Raw genomic sequence first — 21,230 nt, forward strand, 5'->3', positions numbered from 1 at the left:
TTCTCCAAGGCCTCAGACCTCTGCCTGTGGGTCAGCAAGTGACCCCGGTGACTTGAAGAAGCATAGGCTGTCTTGTGGGCCCACCACAGTTGGGGGGTCTGGTGATGAGGGAGTCTTAGGTCGTGTGATTTGCTGTGTGGCTCTGTCACCAGGAGCCTTGCAGACTTCCCCATGTGGCAGCTTGACAGCTAAAGGTGTGTACTAAGTGCAGAAGCCACATTGTGTTCCCAGCCTCTGGGCCCCAGGGACAGTGCGGGACATCTCCTTTGCGGTGACAGAGGGGATCCCGTCTGAGCCCTAGACATGCCATTTGTAAGCCCTGAGTACCTTCTCTCAGCCTCGATGTCTTCATTCATACGAAGACAGATCACACGCATTGACAGCTTGTCCAGAGGTCATTGAGATGGTTACAGGTGAAATGGATGAGACGGTGCAGTGGCTGAGCATGTGGGTGGGCTCGGGAGGGAACGCTGAGCTGTGGTGGTGTCTCAGACATGCTTCGGAGGCCTTGGCGAAGGTCTGCTTTGTCCAGAAACTCCCTCTCAGTAGGGCCCCGGAAGACCCCTGAGGTCGTGGGCCCGAGGGTGGCAGTTAGCAATACTGCTGCTCTGGGCCTTGGTGGTGTCCACGGAGGTGGCTGTGGGGTGGGAGGCCACAGGCTGGTGCTGTGGTCCTGAGGTGTCCTACTAAGATCAGCCCACTGTGTACAGGCTGACTCGATGGAGGGAGGGCTTGGAGACAGACCGTGGAGTTCAGTGGGGGCTGGACAAGCCCTGCTGAGTCGTCTTCTGTTTCAGGAATGGGAATCCAGAAAGGAATCCAGAAAGGAGTGGCTGGGCTGTAAGTGGTTCAAAGAACTGGACTTCTAGAAAGATCCTGAACAGATGGCAAGTTCGGTAACCCTCTAGGGCCAGAACCTCTGGGCCTGGCAATGGCCCATGTGCTGTGCAGCTGAGCATTGTCCGTTCTCAGGCATAGTGGGATCCTTGAGTTTCTTTGCCTCATGTGTCTTGCCAAAAGCAAAGGTGAGTCCTCAAAGACAAAAAATCCAGAGGAATCTTCCAGGATTAAGCCACTCGACACATGTAAAGATTTGCAGAGCCAGGAGCCACTAACACATACATGTAGATGTAATCTGCATGAATCTGGGCTCAGGTCGGGTGGGTGGGTCAGGGCTGCTCAGAACGAAAGGCAACAGCAGCAGACGGGGGTCATTTCGGGGAACAGGTCAAGCTCACTCCACAGGGACTGCGTGCAGACTCAGAAGCTCCCTTGCTCCAAGACCTGGGCTGGGCTCCTCCTCGTTCTAGCACTTATAGGTGATGGGAAGCTAGCAGAGACTGGCCAAGTATCTCGGTTCATCCTGTGCCGCTGACACAACATGCTCCAAGTGGGTAATTCTTCGAGCCCCCGGTGTGTGGAGAGGGCTCCCCTGGGGCAGGGCGGAGGACAAGCCAGTGGGGTGCAGCCTGAGTCCTCCCTTAGCAGGCTCAGAGCCCCTCACATGCGCAGGGTAGCCCTCATAGGCCTAGGCCTGTCTCTCACACCCACATGCCAGGTTCATGGCACGGGGAGCTCCACTAAGGCTACACAATAGTGCGCAGGAAAGTCCGAATCCCAGTGGATGGCTAGGGCACCTGTAGCCCTGCTTCTTGCATGGGACTTTCAGGAGGAGGAAGCTGCTGTGGTCCCACGCTCCTGTCACAGCAGAGCGACGCTGGAGCAGGGACCAGAGGGTACTGGTGGTGATGGACAGTGATGGCGAGGAGGGCAGCAGGCACTGTGTGCCCGCTGTGTGCACGCATGTGTTCCTTGCCTTTCGGGAGGCACTGTGGGGAGTGTGGCACATCCTCTGCACTTGTGCTGGGAGCCGCACGCCAACCACAAGAGTGACTGCCCGCGAGAGGTGGAGACTTAGTCCAGCCACGGTGTCGTTTGGGCACTGGTTTGATTCCATGAGGTCAGTTGAGTGGGGCTTGTGACTGAATCCTCATGGGGTTCTAGGGGATCGAAGCCCCTGAGACCCAGACAGGCGCCTGCTCCCTGACTCTTGCTGCGGGCTGTTTACTGTTGTGCTGATGGACTTTGGACGCTGAGAGCCATGAGGCAGAATAACCCTCTTCATAAACTCGGCTGCCTCAGGTGTCACGTTATAGTAATGAGATCTGACCGCCATGCGTTGTGGTGACTGGAGCCCTCTCCCCAATAGGAGTTGTTAGGAGCCTTGTCAGCAGGTGAACGCTGTGAGGGCCCTGTGACATTGCACAGCAGAGCGTGGTGGGCATGGCTGTGGGTGAGACCCCAGCACAGGAGGCTGAGGGACTGGCCGCAGGTCAGGCCATAAGGAGGCCACGAGCAGCTAGTGAGTGTGGGGGAGACACGTGGGGTCTTCCTGGAGCTGCGGGGCTGACAGGGCCCTGCGTTGCCCTGACCTAAGGCCTTCACTGATTTTGCCAAGGAAGGAGCCCAGGGAGGTGGGGTGCTTGTGGTTATGAATCGGGGATACTGAGCCTTGGAGACTTGGCGGCTGCCGGGCCCTCCTGTTCGGGAGACGAACTCTTTGTGAAGATGGTCCTCCCGGGCCCAGCACTGGAGCAGCAGCGAAGTGGTTACCATGGCAACCCGCTCTTGGGCCTGGATGCTGGGCCTCTAGTTGGTGACTCCTGGCAAGGGCTGTGTGTTTTCTTTCTCTTGATTATCAAAGTTTATTGTGGAATATGTGGTCAGTGACAGAAAGTCAAAAAAAGCAGGTGACATTGTCAGTCCCCTTTGCACCTGGATATGAAGTCGGCTTTGAGGGCTCAGCACTAGTGACACCCAGCCCCCAAATTAGAAATACAAGGTGAAGGCAGTGATGTGCCAGAGCAGTGTCTGACTGAGGGAAGTCAGGCTGAGTCAGGGTCAGGTGCATCGGGCAGTGTTGCAGGAGGCTGTGGGGGCCTGGCAGGGGAGCCAGTGCCTCTGGGGTGGGGCCAGGCCTGGGTTACCCAGGAAAGACCTTGAACTCCCCATGCCTGTCCTCCCGCATCCCCCAGCCGGTTTGACCAAGTTAAGCAACAGGCAGTAGTTCTCCAAGGACGTTGTTTGTGTAACCAGACAAGAGGCAGGGGTCCTGGAGCTCCCCGGCCCTCAGCTGTGCGCTCGGCCAGCAGCCTCTGAGCCCCTTCTGTGCCCCTCAGGATTCTGTCTGGCTCTGGAAGCAGCGCCCCTCCAGACCCGCAGGCTCCTCAGCAGCCCTCCCCTCCCCACGCTCTGCTCACCCCCGCCCACGTGGCACACCCTTCCCAGGCTCCGATGGACAGCGCCGGACAAGGTCGCGGCAAGGGCAGCCTCGCAGACTCAGTAAACAACACAGCTTGTTGGGGATTAACAGGAAACTGCAGAAAACCACAGCATTCGATCAGGGATTTTTCTCTCAGACAAGTCAAGATGTTTTTCATCACTCTCTTCCCCCAGACAGGAGAGAGCTGTGGATGAAGCCTGCCAGCTCATCCCCTTGAAGACAAAGTCACAAGTCTCTGGGCTGGCGCTGTCCCCCAGGCCCCGCCCGTTGTGGGCCATTTTGGCTTCTGTTCTGTGGCAAGGCTTCCCTTCATGTCTCTTACTTCATCCTAATTTTCTCCTAAGTGTCAGGTATTAGATGGGTTGGAACCTCGTTTAGGAACTCTCACACTGGGTGGCCAGGACCAACTGGGGAGAAGAATGTTCTGATACAAAAGAGAAATTTATTAGCGGAGGCAGGAAGGCAGTTTTAAAGTCCACAGCACATCACTGGGTGCCCAGGGCTCATCTCTCAGTTCAAGGTCGGGGCTGAGTGAGATGCCATCAAGAGAGCAAAAAATAAACAGGGCCGAGCACACAGCGGGGCTCCGAGAGCAGGCCATTTAGAATGCGAGGAACACGCAGGGAAGACATTGCCCTCTGGAATGAGCCTGGCGTGTGTCTGCGTCAGGCTGTGCATTCACATGCTCTCCCAGGGTCCCCAGGGGAGGCTCCTGGAGGGAGAGCCGTGGTGGGGGAGGGAGCGGGGCTGCAAGGTGGGGCGTGCAGCCTGTGCCAGCGCCAGGGCTCTTCAGCCGCAGGCTGGGCGTCTGCCGGTTGGGTCCACCTCATCCCGACTTAGCCTGTGGCCCAGGAGCGGAATCTGACAAGGAGCCCGAGTTCGCAGGCTGAGGGGTGTTCCACTTGACCACTCTTGCCCTGTGCTTTGTCCAAGAGACCCAGGATGAGGCACAGGGTCCCAGGAGAGATCTGAGCTAACGCAGAGAAGTCACGGGGTCCACCACGTGCCTTAGCTATAGTCAAGTCAGGTCAGACAGCCCAGCTGATTGCCCTGCTGGGGACCTCCAGCCTCTATCCTGAGTGTTTCCGGGGTTGAGCTGTCCCACCATCTCATGGACTAGCTTGACCATGAACATGTGAGCCAGCCCCCTGCCATGATGCTTGTCTAGCTGTGTGTGTCTTGAGGTCTCTCTGTAGAGTCTTGTACGTCAAGACAGCGACTCCAGAAGGACGCCTGCCAGGCTGAGTCAGGTGCATCGGGCAGTGTGCTGTGTGGGACCTGACAGAAGCAGGTGGTACTCTGAGATCCATGGGGCAAGGGACCCTTGGGGGCACCCGAGAGCTTGTGGGAAGTCTGGAGGTTGGGGAGCTGAGGCCAGCAGTAGGGAGACAGGGCTGTATGAGTGAAGCCCCTGGAAGTTCCTAAGGGGTCCTGAGTCTTCCCCCACCCACAAGGAAGAGAGGGGCTTGGCACAGTTCTGGTCTTGCCCATTGGGCTTTTTGGCAGTAGTGGCAAGTGTTGCGTTTCGAGCAGTGGATGGCAGGCACCTGGCCTCAGACAACTCCGGTCAGTCCTAGACCGCGAGAAGCCATGGTCGGCACTGGGTGATCTGCAGCCTGGCTGCCGTGCTCTGGGGGAGGTGCAGGGCAGTGTCCCCCGTGCTGTGTCCCTCACTGAGTCTCCCCTGACCCAGCCTTTCGGTTGGTTCAACCCGTGGCAATGTCCTAGGTCCCCTGAGATTCCTGACAGGGTGGGAATCTGATGGGCCCATCCTCTCTCTCTCTTTCTCACACATCAGTTACAGACATGTTCATGTTCTAGCTGTGAATTTGCTCAAAACGTAGGTATTCTGTTACATAACCACGGCTTAGCAAAACCCGAGAGGAAGCATGGACTGACTGGCTGCCCGTTGAGCAGCCCCCACTTGGCATCTCCCTCTTTCCCCGCCACTGCTGCTTCCAGCAAAGGTCCAGGCTCTGAAGCCCCATCTGTAATGGAGCTCGCGTCTCTCGGGGCCTCAGTCCCTGTCTTTTTTTTTTTCCCTTTTGCGACCTTGATGTTTTTGAGGCATTCAGGGGACCTCCCTCATTTGGGGGTTGCCAGTTGTCCTCAGGGTGTCGGGAATTCTGCGGGGTGGAGTACTGGAGGGCACTGTCTGGCCATGCTGACTTCCTGATGGAGGCAGCATCTGTACCCCCTTACCCCCTGAACATGTGTCGGGATCTTGTGGGAGATCCGCCCCAGGGCCTTCTGGGGCCGAGCAGGCTGGAGCACTGGGCCTGAAAATTGCCTCTCCCCCGGCTTTCAGAGTCCAACAGCCGCAGGGCGGTGAACCAGGGCTACGTGGGCAGCCTGCTCAGGCTATACCAGGACTGGCACAGCCACGACACGGCCAACAGCTTCATGCTCCTCCGCCGGGGCCTTCTGCTCTGCCTGAGGAACGTCACGGCTGTGTGCTCTGGCCGGGAGGCCTTCCGGGCGGCGGGGGGCCTGGAGCTGCTCTTCAGCATCACTCAGGTAGGTGATGCCTGCACCTCCGGGCTACCGTAAGGGCACCCCAACAGCTGGGAGCAGATGCTTTGGTCATGTGTGTACTCACTCGTGGCTGGAGGTGTAGTGCGGGGGGTGCTGAGAGTGTTGGCTTACCGGGGGCGGCAGGGAGGGAGAGAATTGGGGTTCACATCTGCTTCCCATACACCTCCTGCACCTGCAGTTGTGACTTGCAGGACAAGTCCCTCTGCTGCTCCAGGCCTCAGCTCCATGTTTGAAGTAGAACGGACAGCACACGTGTCATTGTGTGGACTGTGCTGTTGCTGTAGAAACGCCACGTGCTCTGAGGTGGCCAGTCCCACCTCGCTTCCTGGTGCGTGTGAGCCACGGCTGGAGGGACTCTGTGGGGATGCTGGGTGGATGTGACCCACAGGGTAAACCCTCAGCAGGGCAGTGGACACCAGGCGGAAGATGATGAGTCCGTGCTGCTGTGTGACAAGTGGAGTCACAGGTCCCGGGTGACCCACAAATGGACAGGGAGGGGCTCTTTAGAGATGTGACGTCCTCTCTGGGCAGGTGACCCCCACACCAGAACTTGAAGAAGTACAGGAGTCTGGGGTATCATTGGAAGGAGGGGGTCGGAGATGCCATATGGTTTGGGGTCCTGGACATCGAGGCTCCTGCGGGGCTGTTTCTTTCACATCCAGGCTGGAGGGGCTGTCTGCCCCCACCTGCAGATGTTCCAGCAAGCTGCTCTGCCTGCCGCTGTCTGCTTTGCCCATCTCTGGATTCCCTGCCGGGGGCTCGCTGTGCCAGGCTCTGTGCCCATGCAGCTTTGAATTGGAGAGGCAGCCAGGCGGGTGCCATTTGCCATCCGGGGGTGTGGAGCCTTTCCTATTGAAACCGGATTCCTTCAGCAGTCATGCAGGCCACACTGCAGCACAGTGTCTAATTTCTATCAGCTGTTGCCTCAAGCTGTCACTCCATCATCCCAGCTTTCCCAGCTTCCAACCCTGAAATTACTGTGGCTGGCACACCATTTCTCTGGGATAGGTTGTGCCACTGAGTGTCTCCAGGCTCCTGCTTGTTTCCTCAGCTGTGTCCCCAACCCAGCTCCTCCCAGTCCTGGGGACAGGTCCCTGCCAGCTGGCTGGTTCTCTGACCTGTGCTAGAAACCACCAGGTGGGGACCAGAGGACACCCAGAGGGGTGTTTCTGTGATGGGGACATGACACCAGAACACCAAGGACAGGCCTGGCTGCCTGGGAGCTGGGAGCCTGGAGGCAGATTCCAGCAGGTGCATGAAGATGAGGAGGCCAACAGCTCAGCCAGGCCTGGTGAGGCAAGCCCCCAGCCTCAGTGGTGCTGGGCAAGGCAGCACACTGTCACACAGAAAGCTAGCATGGAGTGGTGACTAGCCCAAGGCATACTCAGGTGTGGCGGGGAGAGGTCAGGTGGTGTAGGTGACAGCCTCACACCTGACTGGTGTCCCCACTGCTCCTCCAGCAAGTCTTCAGCCTGGTAGATGACATGTTCTCCCAGAGGAGCTTCTAGAGTGGAGTGAGGCCTGGCGTCTGACAGGCTGCTGAGAAGCTACCCATTCTGGCGAAAGGTTGATGCCTTCAACCCAGGGGCTCCTCATGTGGGTTGGGGTGCACACCATGTGGGCTCAGCTTGAAGAGGGCTGGGGCTCCTGGGTGGCTCACCCAGAGTCCCCGGATCCGGCAGTATCATTTTAGTCACTTTTTAAAAATTATTTATTATTTTTAATTCATTAATTACATTGTATTATGTGACACAGTTTCATAGGTACTTGGGTTCTCCCCACCCCTCCCCAAACCCTCCTACCATGGTGGATTCCTCCACCTTGTTGCATAACCACAGCTCAAGTTCAGGTGAGATTCCCCCATTGCAAGCGTATACCAAACATTGAGTCCAGCATCTTATTGTCCAGTCAAGTTCAACGGCTTCTTAGGTATACCCTCTCTGGTCTGAAGACAGAGCCAGCAGAGTATCATCCCAGTCAATTAAAAGCTCCAACATACCATCAGCAAAAATTTACATCATTATGGAATTAATTGACATAGTAATGAGTAACCAATATGGTAAAAGTAAATGCGAGTTCCTAGCCACCTTCTGTGACCACCTCATTAACATTTCAATTTTAGTTTATACACAACATATAACATTCATAACATAACATGTTATACATAACATCATATCATCTTAAATTAAGGCAAACATGTGGTATTTAACCTTTTGGGATTGGCTCATTTCCCTTAGCATTATGGTTTCCAGTTTGGCCCATTTGGCCACAAAGAACTGCATTTTGTTTTTTTTAATAGCTGAGTAGTATTCCATGGAGTAGATGAACCATAGCTTTCTTATCCAATCCTCTGTTGATGGGCATTTTGGCTGCTTCCATGTTTTTGCAATCACTGATTGTGCTGCTATGAACATAGGAGTGCATGTTGGTTTCTCATAAAACAATTGTTCTGGATATATTCCTAGGAGTGCTATTGCTGGATCATACGGTATGTTGATTTTGAGTTGTTTGAATATTCTCCATACTGATTTCCATAGAGGCTTGAGTCTCTTTAGTCACTTTTTGTGACTTAGGATGATAATGACAACAACAAAGCTCTAGCAGCACCAGTAGTGAGAGGAGGAGGAGGAGGAGGAAGGTGAGCCTAAGGGGGTGGGTTGGTGGAGGAAGGAGAGGCCCCTCCTCGTGGCCGAGCTCACTGTGGCTGAGGCTGTCCCAGGGACGTGTGAGTTCTGACTCTTTAAAGTGTTTGAGGTGAGTTCATCTCACAGTCTCTGCAGTGGAGACACAAGGCAGAGAGAGAGAGAGAGAGAGAGAGAGAGAGATACAGAGAGACTCAGATATAGACTGAGAGAGGTTGGGAGGGAGACACACAGAGAGAATGAGAGTCCACACTTTCAGCAGCTGTGGTGCCCACCACACACCCTGGTGCCCTGGTGGGGGATGCCGTTGGCAGGAAAAGGGTTCTACATCTAGAATATCAGGACTGAGGGAAGGCCTGCAGTAAAGCAGTGATAGCAAGGGCTGGCAGTGTGGGCAGATGGGACAAGCTCCTGCCTGTGGTGCCAGCGTCCCATGTTAGTGCTGCTTTGAGTCTCATCTGCTCTGCTTGTGAAACAACTTCCGATTGATGCCGCTTAAAGGCCTCTGCATCCCCGTGGGAGACCTGGATGGAGCTCATGGCTCCTAGCTTCAGCATGGCCATGCCCCAGCTCTGTTGCAGCCAGCTGGGGAGCGACCCAGCCAATGGAAGCTTCCTCTGTGTCTGTGAGTGCAAGTGGTACAGAGACCCTGAAAACCCACAGAGAGAGTGGAAAAAAACTGGGCCTGCTTCTACTCTGCAGACATCCTCCGTGGTTCAGAGTTCTAGGGACCAGGGCCTGCTCCTAACCCACGGGTGTCCTCTGTGGCTCCCAGCACCAGGGGCCATGGCCTGCTCCTAACCCACGGGTGTCCTCTGTGGCTCCCAGCACCAGGGGCCCGACCAGCACAGACCCGAGTGTGACTGACAGGCAGCTCTCTGGGGATTAGTGTCACCCCTTTGGAAGCCCCCGTTCTCTGCTCTGCTATTCCTGCAGTCTTCTGGATCTGAGACCATTGTGGCTATGGCAGACACTGCCGACACTGAGACTACCAAAGCAGTCACTCTGAGGTCTCTGCTCCCTCCAACTAGAATCAGAACACCAACTCATGACACCCCCACTCCACCTACAGAAACACCAAAAACAAAAGAAAACAAAAGCCTGTGACGGGCCTGGCGTAATAGCGTAATGGTTAAAGTCCTCGCCTTACACTCGCTGGGATCTAATATGGGCACCAGTTGTAATCCTGGCAGCCCTGCTGCCCATCCAGCTCCCTGCTTGTGGCCTGGGAAAGCAGTCGAGGACGGCCCAAAGCTTTGGGATCCTGCACCCACTCTGGAGACCCATGAGAGGCTCCAGGCTCCTGGCTTTGGGTTGGCGCAGCACTGGCTGTTGCAGCCACTTAGGGAGTGAACCATCGGACGGAAGATCTTCCTCTCTGTCTCTCCTCCACTCTTTATATCTGACTTTGCAATAAAAATGAAATTAATACATTCTGTTTATGATATCTAAACATTTAAATATTTATGAATAATTTAACCAAAGAAATGAGGAAATTCTACAGTGAGAATTATGAAACACCAGTAAAAGGAATTAGCAAGGATACAAAAAGGAAAAGTCATTCCTTGTTTATGGATTAGAAGTGATATTGTTAAAACGTCTGTACCACCTAAAGCAATCTGTAGATTCAATGCAACTCCTGTCAAAGTGCCAGGGACATTCCTCCTAGAATTAGAAAAATCAATCCCGAGATTCCCCAAACTCCCCAAATTCCCAAAACTCCTGTGGATTCACAGAGTGCCCAGAATGGCTGAAGTGAGCCTGAGCAAACCAGTGTGCGGCTGGAGGCATCACAATGCTTGAGCTCAAAGCATACCAAAAAGCTATAGGAGTTAAAACATCATGGCACCGGCACAAAAAGCACACCTAGATCAATGGAAGAGAATGGAGCTCAGAAATTGGATCAAGTGCATGAAACCTACTAAGTTTTAACACGAGTGCCAGACACACTTTTTTAAATGCTATTCTTTTCGATAAATGGTACCGACAAAATTAGATACATGTATATTCATAAGTATGTATATATGAAGGAAATTAGATCCCTACCTGTTGCTGTATATAAAATAAACTCAGTAATATGAAATCACTTCTGAAAAACACTTCAAGACATTGATGTGGCGATGATTTCTTGGATAAGACCGCAACAGTACGGGCAAGGAAAACAAAGCTAGACAAATGGGATGACGCCAAGCGCACAAGCAAAGCAAACAATCGACAGAGTGGAGAGACATCTAATGGATTGATATCCAGACTATATCAGGAACTCAAAATATATCAACAGCACAAAACCTCAACAGCAAAAAAGCAACCTGTTCATTTAGGAAACAGGCAAAGGACTTGAGCAGACGTTTCTCAGAAGAACTGCGTATGACCAACAGTCACGCGGAAAAAATCTTGACATCCCTGTCCATCAGGAGATGTAACTCCCAACCCCAGCGAGGTCCAGACGGCTGCCATCCACGAGACGGAGTGCGATCAACGCTGGCGAGCACGTGGGGAGAGGGTGACTGCTGTACCTGCAGGTGGGGGTGGAAGTCAGCATAGCTGCCTTGGGACCTGGCATGGATAGACAAGCAGAGACAAAGCTGCAGGGCTGTGTCCTGGAACGCAGCTATTGCTCCGCTGGGACTGTGTTCTCAAAAGGCGTGAGCTGATGGTATTGAAGACACGCTGTCCGCACCATATTTACAGCAGCTCTCACTCTCACAATGGCTAAGATGCTGAACCGATGGAGCTGCCCGTCCACTGATGACTGCACGCAGATATGCAATGGAATGCTATTCGGCTACAAAAGAGTAAAATTCTGCCATTTGCAGCCAAATGGCTGGAGCTAGGGAACATTGTGCTGAGTGAAATAAGCCAGACAAAGAATGACAAATGCTACATGTTCCGTCGTGTGTGTGAGAGCCAACGTTTTAAAAAATATCTCATGTGGAGGACTGGGTGTGAATCGGTCTGGAGGCTGGGAGGGGGCCGGTGGGGTGCGGGTACTTTGTGTTACTGCCTCACAATTGCTGCTTTGTCAGTTTACAACTTTCCTGAACTTGTTAAAAAATGCACTGTCCCATTTCTGTAGTCGTTTACAATGTGATCATGTGCGTCTCAGGCACGAGCTGGCTGGGCAGGAACGGGGCCTCCCACGGCGCTGGCTTTTCCCAGGGCCTGGCCTCTCTCCAGGAGCCCATGTCTTGTTTTCTGGGTCCCATCTTCCCACACAGACTGGAAGTGAGGGTATGGAGGGTGTGGGGGATCCTGCTGGGGGAAAGAGTGAGGGCTGAATGTGAGGTCGAGAGAAGACCCTTGTCAGGATGGCCAGACAGGGGAAGGGGCCATCATTTGTGGATGTGAGACGGTCGGCATGGAGACCACTCCTCAGAGCACAGCAGCTCAAGAGACGCAGGACACTGCTCAACTTTGTGGTCTTCACACCTGCACACAGGTGTTTGAGAAGCACCTGGGGAGTGTGTGAAGATAGGTTACAGCATGACTCAGCCAGTCTGGGAGCTGCACAGCATCCCACTTCCAACATGTCCTTGGGCACGGTCAGCTCTGCAGATGTGGAGGCCCCACTGGATGACCGCTTAGGGCATAGCCACAGTCGCTGTGATTGGGGGTGGTGGGAGGAGTGGAGGTAGTGGGAGGCCTGACCCTTAGGGCCAGTGACTGCTGCGCTGTCCGTCTGTGGGGGAAGGAGTGAGCCCTAAGGGCGATGTGGCCAACCTGGAGGGCAGGCAGGTCTGGAATGGTTTCCTGGCCACTCAACAGTGTGCACGCCTCCTGCTTCTGCAGCTGTGAGGGGCTGGGTCTCAGAGGGGGTGGTGTGGGGATGGTGGTGGAGGAGGGAGTCCCCTTCTCTGGGATCCTGTGGTCACGCAGGGAAGCAGGGTTGGGGTAGTGACCATCCGTGCAGGTGGCACGTGGGCCGTGAGAGTGGAGAAGGAGAGCCTCTCAGCTGCCAGGGGAGGGCTTAGCCTGTTTGCTCAGGTTGGGAGGACCCCTTCTCTTTCGTGCATCCTTCGGGGGCCTTCCAGGTCATGGCTGGGTGGACATGGCGGGCCAGCCAGGCTTCCTGCAGTGGCAGGTGCAGGGAGAGAAGGGCAAGGGTGGGCTGGAATGTCACTCAAAGGGGGCGTTTCCACAGAGGATAGTGCCACATGAAAAGCCTTGTCTCACAATCATGAAGACCTGAGGGCTAAGCTGAGACCCGCGCCAGCCTCCCTCCTCTTCCTCCTCTGCCCTCACTCTGCTTGCCCTTTCCAGTACTAAACACAAGGGGCTGTTTGGCCCGGCCAGAGCTGGAAGCAGCCTGGCATACTTTGCTCGGGCCACTTGAAGCTGTGTGCTCTGTGGCTGGCTGGCTGTGTTCACACTCACACTTGGGTGTGCTCAGTCTGGCTGCCTGGAGGTGGCTTCTCCAGGCTCTGTCTCTTGTTCCCTCCACGTCCCTGTGATGTGTGCCTGGAGGCGTCACGCGCGGCAGGGTTCCAGCACCCGCTAGCCGCACCTGGCCTCCGCGAGAATAGCTTCCTACACCCAGCTCTCGCTCTCAATTTAGTAAACCTGTTCTTACATTTTTCACAGTGTCAGGAAAGAAGGGTCCTGTCATGTTCCATTAGTGTCAAAATGCTCTATCTGCAAGCCCTGTCTTCCTGTGCTTTGGGCAGACACCAAGAGGGAGCAGTGCTGTGCGTGTTGAGACAAAGGCAGGCCGTTTCATTTAAGTACCTGGGACTCGATCTGCTCTTTTGATCTTGTGTTTTGTCTTCTCTTCAGATAGCAGCTGAGAAAGGGAAGCAAGGCTTGCATCCCTGTGCACTCCGTAACTTGGGCGGGAATTCACTTGTGGCACGTGGGTGGCTGAAGCGAGATGCCTACCCCGCAGTCCTGGACAATGTCTTACTTCATGGGCGTCCTCCTTGAAATAATTTTGAGTCTATTTTCAGCCTAAATGTATTCCAATCCCATATGAGCTGTGAAAGAGAAAGAAAATGTGGATTCTAGAGTAGACAGAATTGTGCATTACAATGGGCAGGCTGAGTGTAACTCCTTGCCTGAGCTACCTGCCTGTTGCAGCGAGAGGTGTGCACCTGCCTGGAGGTGTCTGACACCATCTCTCCTTGCCCAGAAACACCTGGAGGACAGCAGCATGGAGCCCGTGGTCTCGGCCATGCTTCAGATCCTGCGGCAGTGCTGCCCGAGGAGCCCCCTGCCCCTGGCCACAGCCAGCTGTGCCTACACAGCCCTGGTACCGGGGAGTGCTGCCCCCACCCCACCCCGGGTGGTAACTGACGGTGAGAGAAGTGGGCTGCCGTCAGCTTTGGGATGAGCCTGTGCGTTTGGGCAGTGAGCAGAGGAATGTGGATAAAACTAGAATCTCATCTCACCAGCCAACCACAATTTTCTAATCAGCTAATTATGGATATGGATGAAAAAGCTGTTTTTCATAAACAAGGTGAGCAGACATGAGCTCCCTCGTTTTGTCACTAATTATCAGCCATCGCCGCTTTGCCTAGAAGCTCTTGAAGGCCTGCCTGGTCATCTGTGCTACTCACAGCTCCGCCCTGACAGCTTGTGGAATTTGTTCACCCCAAAGATGCAATGGGGAGCACCTGCTTGCCTGGCCACCCTGTGCTGCTCTCAGGGTTAGTGAGTCTGCAGGAAGGTCTTTTCCTCCCAATCCTGGAGTGCTTCCGGCCTTGTCTCTCCCACCCCACGGGTGTGACTGCCCCAAGAGACTCTTTCTGAGTCGGCTCCTTCACTTCCACTGGAGGGCCCAGACCAGGTGGTCTCAAGTCACAACATGGCCGGTCTGCATGTCCCCTAAGCTGGGCTGACCTTCCTTGGGTGGGGGGACACTTGCTCACTGTCCCATGTTCTGCTTTGCTTGACACTGACTTTGCATTCACGTGGGATGGGGGTCAGATGTGGTGATGTCGTGTCCCAAATGCTGTGGGCACATCATATAACACATGCCAGCCAGCTTGTGTGTGTGTGTGGACACCGTGCAGTCGCAGGTGGGCCCTGGTCTGAGAGGGGTCGGTCTAACTGCTGTGGGGTGAGGTCTAGGTCCCCAGCGAAGGGGACACCTCACCCAGCGCAGCTCTTCTCTCTGCCCAGGAGATTTTGAAGATGACGGTGATGAAGAGCTGGATGAAGACTTGGATCCTGAAGATGGGAAAGAGGTGGGTGTGTGCCCTTGCTCCGCCCTCAGGCCTGTGTGAGCCCCAGGGCTGGCTGCAGTGCTGCCACGCAGGGACAGGGCCAGCGTGCTTCCAGGGGTCACTTGGTTGTGATAAAGACAGAGCTGTCTGTGGCTGGACTCATTTAGCAGGCGCTCGGAGTGCTCCGTCTGAGGGAAGGCGGCTGTGGCAGTGGGAGGGTTTATCCAGGAACTTTCCTGTGCTCGGCACAGCCCTGCTGTGCTGGACCACTCCACTGGAGCCTGGGGCCAGGGCCAGGGCCAGCATCCTCCCTCGCGTCCTCTGACATACACGACACACATGTGGCCGCCAGGGTGGCCTGGGTGGCAGGGCAGAGGTCAGCCGAGTACCTGTGGGTCAGGTGGCCATTGTTTGGGCTGTGTGGATGATTTGGTCCCAGCTGTGTGCTTGCCGTGGCATTGGAGCAGGCACGGGCAGTGAGTCACGATGTGTCTGGGTCCCAGCAGTAGGAGGTGACAGACTGGAGCAGTGGAGGGTTCCAGCCTCGGTGTTCTGGTGTCTAGCCTTGGAAATCCAGCTCGTAGTCACTGCCTGTGCCTTGTAGAAGATGCGGCAGCCTCGCCGGCCTCCACTCACCAGACGCTGGCAGCGCCTTCCCCTCGCCCCGTGTCAACAACCAAAACCACCTGCTGGAGTTGAGAAAATCCCCTATAGCTCCCCAGGGATGACACGCTGTCTGCGAGCTGTCTTTTGTTTCTTCTGGTGACTGCGGACATGGCCAAGTTTCTATGAGTTAGGGTTCCTTCATTCTGTCCCTCACTAACCCTACAAATGCCACCTTTAGCGACATTGCTGGGGAAGAACGCTCAGTTCACACCATCTCTCTCCCCCCTCTGACTTCCTTCCCTTCCTCCCCTTCCTCTCCCTCCGCTTCCTCTCCCTCCCCTTCCTCCCCTTCCTCTCCCTCCTCTCCCTCCTCTTCCTCCGCCTCCCCTCCCCCTTGCTGTCTCTCTCTCTCTCTCCATCCAGACAGAGAGCGCACTGGTGGTCTCCGTGGCCCTCAGTGCCCCTGCTGCTGGTGGTAGCACACGCAGGGGTGGGCCCCTGGCCTCATGTCTAGCTTGAGGCTGCTATTGACAGCCTGGTGTTCTCAGGGTTTTGTTGATAAATAGAATCATTCCCAAAGCCATCAGTAGCAAATTGGCTCTTGGCTGGGGCCGGGCAGTGCAGGCGCAGGGAGTGCATGCGGAGCGGCAGGAGCAGCGCTGGTGGCGGCATCATCTGTCACTGCCATTGCCCGAGCTCCTGCCTGCTGCTGGACGGCATGACGTCCCAGGCGGGTCAGGCACCTCTTGTGTCTGATGCAGAAGCCAGAGTCACGGCACGTCTGGCCTTGCCTGTGGGAGGGAGGGCTTTCTGGGTCCCCGCTGCATGGGGGAGCCCCATGAGTGAGGGCTGGAGAATGGTCACCCTCAGCCTGGAGCCACGGGGAAGCTGTGCGGTCCGTGTGTGTGTGTGTGTGTGTGTGTGTGTGTGTGTGTCTGGGTGCCGCAAGGGCAGGAGCCTGTTGTGCTGCCCTTGTGACCCCGGCAGTACTCGCTGCCTGAGACACGGACAAGAAGCTGGCTGAGTTTGGTTTCTGGTCACAGGGCTGACTCAGGCCTTTTACCGTGGCTTCCTCGAAAGTTGCTAGGCACTCACGGGGACCCGGACACTGGGAGGGGACTTGTGGCTGCACGAGGCCTTGGAGAAGCACTGAGCTCTTGGCTGTGACTGGCAGTTCCCGTGAGAGTGGTGCTGCGGACAGAAGTGGAGTGGCCGTGGGTGTGGGTGCTCTTCATGGAGACACCAGATGTGGATAAAACAAAGGTGGGATACCCCAGGTGTTTTCAAGCCCACTCTCCCAGCCCTCTGACCCGGGCACTGTGGTGGGCGAGGCCCACATGCGGTATGCTGGCCCTGGGCATGGTCACTCCTCACAAAGCCAGCGCCCCGGGTCCTGCCCTCAATGTGGCTCCAGTGGGAGTCCCCGCCTCCCCAGGGTGTGGCTCAAGTCTCCAGCAGGGGGCTGTCTTGCTCCAGGGGCCCAGGCCGGATGCGCTCTGTGGGCATTAAGGTGAAAGGGGTCCTGGTGTGTGAGGGCACAGACACAGGCTTGTCCCCAGAGGAGTGGGAGCGATACACAGGGCGATTGAGGTTGGAGGCGAACCTGCTGAGTGCACGGAGGTGGGTGGCCAGAAGTCACCTCTGTGACAGACATACTTGGCTATTGTCTACAACTGTGCCTGGGGCCCTGGGGAGCCTGGCTGGCTAACACTGGTGGTGGCTGCCACTTGCCAACTGGCACTCTGCGGCTGTGTGTTGCCTCGCCATGCGTGGAGTGGGTCTGCTGTGACCCACAGGGTCCGTCACGCCTCCAGATCCAGGCAGGGAGCATAGCCTTAATTGCGGGCAGACACACTCCTGCTAGTGGCTGCCTGGTTGTGTTTTCAGTGGGAGCACCCTGGGCTGTGGCTGGGCCGCAGTTGAGAGCTGGGGCAGGCAGGAGATGACTGGGACAGGAGGTGGCTGTGGAATGCGGGACACCCTTACTGCAGCAGGTCCCAGAGATTTCCTCTCCCTTACCTTGACGTTGGAGGAGCCTGGTGGAAGGCGGGTGGGTCAGAGGAGCCTGGTGGAAGGGGGTGGGTCAGGAGCCTGGTGGAAGGGGGCGGGTCAGGAGTGTGTGGAAGGGGGCGGGTCAGGAGCCTGGTGGAAGGGGGCGGGTCAGGAGCCTGGTGGAAGGGGGCGGGTCAGGAGTGTGTGGAAGGGGGCGGGTCAGGAGTGTGTGGAAGGGGGCGGGTCAGGAGTGTGTGGAAGGGGGCGGGTCAGGAGCCTGGTGGAAGGGGGCGGGTCAGAGGATCCTGGTGGAAGGGGGCGGGTCAGGAGCCTGGTGGAAGGGGGCGGGTCAGGAGTGTGTGGAAGGGGGCGGGTCAGGAGTGTGAGCATTGGTTTTCCACGTTCATTTGCCGCAGTCCTTCAGTGCTGCTGGGCTTTTCCTTGCGAACCAAATATACTTGTTGAAGAGACAGGGGAGGCTTCTCCCTGGTTTTGTTGGGGAGACTTGCTGTGAGATGTGGAGGTGAAGGGATCCCTCGTGTCTCTCTGTGAGACCACAGCATTGGGCAGGGCAGGACGTCAACGTTCGTGTAGGGCTGTGGGGAAACGCTGGCCTGGCAGAAAGGCAGCCCGGCCCTGTGAGCACTGGAGCCATGGTCCTGGGTCTGCCAGGAGGAGGGGGAGGGCAGAGGTGAGCAGGGTGCCTCCCGCTTCTCCTCAGAACTCGCCTTCCTGGCCCTCTGCTTCCTGTGGGCTGATGGAAGCCGCTCCTCTGCTGAGGGTTCCTTCTGTCGGGTGCTGCATGGCCGGTTGGCAGAGGTCTCTGTCAGGATGTGCCCTCCTCAGAGAGGCTGTCTCAGGCACCCAGGCTCAGCTGCCAGCATCCTGTCCGGGGCTCTGGCCTGCACGGGACGGGACCCCTTCCTTGCCCATCATGTGGAGCCGTGGGTGTGTGCCTGTTCATTGTCCATCGCCTTGGAGAGACCATGGTGACAGCAGGTGCCTGCCGACTGTGTATAGGAAGAGTAGAGGCCCTCTAAGAGGTGTGTGCAAACGCAGCCGAGGTGGAGTCAGGGCGAGTGGAGCCGGGGTGACCTGCTGTCATGCTGCATGTCCTGGTGCGGTTTGTGCAGTCTGCCTCACCTGAAGTGGAGCATTCCCTGCGTGTGCTGTGGGCTCGGAAATGTTGAGTAGCTTCTTTCCCTCCTTTTAAAAGAAGAATTATTTGTTTTTAATTGAAAGGAAGATATGCAGAGAGAAGATGAGACAGAATGATCTCCCGTTGCTCGTTCATTCCCCAAACAGCCACAGTGAGCAGAGATGAGCTAATCTGAAGCCTGGAGCCGGGAGCTTCCTCTGGGCCTGCCACGTGGGTGCGGGGCCGCCCTGCTCTACTTTCCCAAGCCACAGCAAGCAGCTGGATGGGAAGTGGAGCAGCTCGGACGTGACGCAGCACTGTATGCCAGTGCTTAAAGGTGGAGAAGTCGCCAGTTGAGCCACGGCGCTGGCCTTTCCTCTTCTGTTTGAACAGTGTCTTGCAGGTCGGAGCCTCTGCCGATAGAGTTGTGCTGTGCTTGGGAGGCAAGGAGCTGCTTCCCGAGGCCCTGAGGCAGTGCCACGCTGCTCTGACTGCTCCCCTGACAGCCGTGTGCCGCTTGGCTGTCCCACTGCAGGACGATGACCTGGACACAGACGTAGGCAAACTGAGTTCCGATCCTGGCTGTGACTGGCCTGAAGAGGAGCTGGCGCAATATGAGGCCATGTGTCCTGAGCTCTCCTGCAGCTTGGAGGTAGGCCGCGGGCTGTGGCTCCTCTTGCTGGGATCTGCCGGGCTCTCTGCAGAAGCTGGGAGGCCACGTTGAGGTGCCCAGATGGAAAGCCTGGCTCTGTCTCCCTGACCCCCTGGGGCAGGATGCTTCTAGGGCTCTCTGAAAAACAGTCAGAAAGGAGGAGGAGATGGCCAGCTGGGGTGCCAGCAAAGCCCTGCCATTTGATGCCCCACACTGAGAAGGGGCGCAGAGCCTGGGCAGGTGTTATAACTTGTAATCTGCTGGGCCAGGAATCTGGTCCCAGCGCTGGAAAAGCAGACCAAAACCCAGTGACTTCATGGTTCCCTGGCCAGCGTGGGACACTGTGCCGGTGGCTTTCTGGTGGTGGCCAGCAGAGCCCGGGCTTAGGCCTGGTAACAGTGGGGCAGGGCCTGGCTGCTGCTGCAGTTATAATTGGCGCCAGGACTCAAGATCTGCCTGTGGGTTTTCCTAAGTCGGAAGCTTGGCTGCGCTCCAGGGTCTGAGCCGCAGGGAGCAGGGAGTGAATCTGCTCCATTGCCCTCTGGAGAACACGGGTCTACACGGGTCTACACGGGTCTACACGATCCGAGTCTCGGTCACTGGAACTTCAGCTCACAAGGAAGGGTTTTTAACAGTCAAACTCAGCGGCACTTAAGAGGCCCCACAGTGGGTCACTGTGAAGCCCCTGTAAATGAGGTGGATCAACTAGCTTGTAAATTCATCAGGCTCTGCTATGCTGCACAGAAATGTACTGGGCCCACCCCGGCCCACCCTAGCCCCACTCGGCATGGGCTTCTATGATTCTGTCATCGAGTTGAGCCCTAAAGGGTGGTGTCCCTTGGCAAACCTTGAACAAACCTTGCGTTCTCTTTCATTTTAACCCTAAAGGAACTGGAGCCCCGATGTGGAAGTGCGGCGAACTTGCCACAGACCTGCTGTGCCAATCCCCAGCACATTTCGAGTGCTGCCCCTGCCACACAGCGTGGCTTGGGTCAGGACCCAGAAGCCCAGGAGCAAGAATGCAAAAACACTGGGCATACTTCTCTTCTGAGCATGGTGAAGACGGTGAGGGCTGCTGTGCCCCTGGGCGTCCGGAGAAGGGCGAGGAGCCCGCACCCAGGTGGACAAGCCAATGACCTTGGGGTGGACTCACCTGGAAAGCAAAGCCCTTGTACCCAGGCCTCCCCTGGAGAGCACGCGTGGGATGTGGAGGCCATCTCCTGCCCCAGGCTGGATGCCTCCTGGGACAGTCCTCCCGGAGGGCCCGCACACCCACTGGCAGAGCTCCTGGAGCTGCACCCCCAGCATGTCCGTTTCCACGACCCCCACCTGTATGTGGCCAAAGCGAAAGGAACCAGATCTGTGGTGGCCTTGGAGAGGGTGGCCTTTCCTGACCTCTGGGGACACTGTCCACCTCCCTCTGCCCAGCCCATGTTGGAACGTACACGTGGAGTGCAAAGGTGAAGGTGCCACTGACGGGCAAACCTGCGCGTCTCTTCATTTCTGAGGGTAGAGTGGTTTGCTGTTTGCAGGGCTGTGAGCCCTGGTCAGGAGCCAGCTCAGGCCCTCGGGGAGATTGGCCAAACGCACAAGTTAGTCATTTCAGGGTCAAGTGCAGGTGGCAGCAGGAGTGTCTCCCTTCTGGGAGTCCTTAGAGAGCCGCCACCCTTATGCCCGCTGCAAGCCACGAGTTTTGGGGGAGGTGATGTGTTGTGTCCCAAACCCAAACCCATCCTCAGAGGGAGCTTTGAGAGCCAGGAGCTGACTCTGGGCTGCTTCCTTGTTTTCTTTCATTCGCCTCTGGCCTCTTGCTAGCAGAGGTTCGTGTCCTTCCACCCCGCCGGCCTAGCTTGTAGATCTTGGCTTGGTTTAGAGAACCAGGTGGGGCTGGGAGAGATGGATGATTCCCAGAGTGCAGGAAAGTAAACTTGGCCTTGGGCTGAGCCAAGCAAGAGTGTTTTCTCTGGCAGAGGAGGCCACGAGGAGGAAGGAGTCTCTGTGTTTCCCCCTTGGCGGGGTGGTGGCGGCCCTGCCCTCAGGCACACTGTTGCCAGGTTCCTGGGAAGTGTAGCTTTGGGCTGGCCTGGTGCCATAGGTACCTGGTGCGCCATCTCCTGTCTGTTCCATTCCACCCCAGGGACAGCCAGAAGCTGCCTGGCCCCTGGCATTGATTTCTGCTCCCTGAGCTTGTCGCTCCAGGCTTCTGCAGCAGAGGAAGGCC

At 56.4% G+C, this 21,230-nt stretch overlaps 1 protein-coding gene across 1 annotated transcript in view; it reads left to right on the forward strand.

Moving 5' to 3' along the window:
• Positions 1 to 21,230, forward strand: part of AGBL1 (AGBL carboxypeptidase 1) — a 508,639-nt gene that overhangs the window by 89,035 nt on the left and 398,374 nt on the right. The window contains exons 7-11 of the mRNA XM_012929213.3: positions 5,592 to 5,800; positions 13,586 to 13,751; positions 14,578 to 14,642; positions 18,893 to 19,009; positions 19,898 to 20,469. Of these exons, the coding sequence (XP_012784667.3) occupies positions 5,592 to 5,800; positions 13,586 to 13,751; positions 14,578 to 14,642; positions 18,893 to 19,009; positions 19,898 to 20,469 (1,129 nt within the window). The remainder of the gene's footprint in view (positions 1 to 5,591; positions 5,801 to 13,585; positions 13,752 to 14,577; positions 14,643 to 18,892; positions 19,010 to 19,897; positions 20,470 to 21,230) is intronic.

This window comes from Ochotona princeps, chromosome 6 (assembly GCF_030435755.1).
Source record: "Ochotona princeps isolate mOchPri1 chromosome 6, mOchPri1.hap1, whole genome shotgun sequence".
NCBI classification, from domain to species: domain Eukaryota; kingdom Metazoa; phylum Chordata; class Mammalia; order Lagomorpha; family Ochotonidae; genus Ochotona; species Ochotona princeps.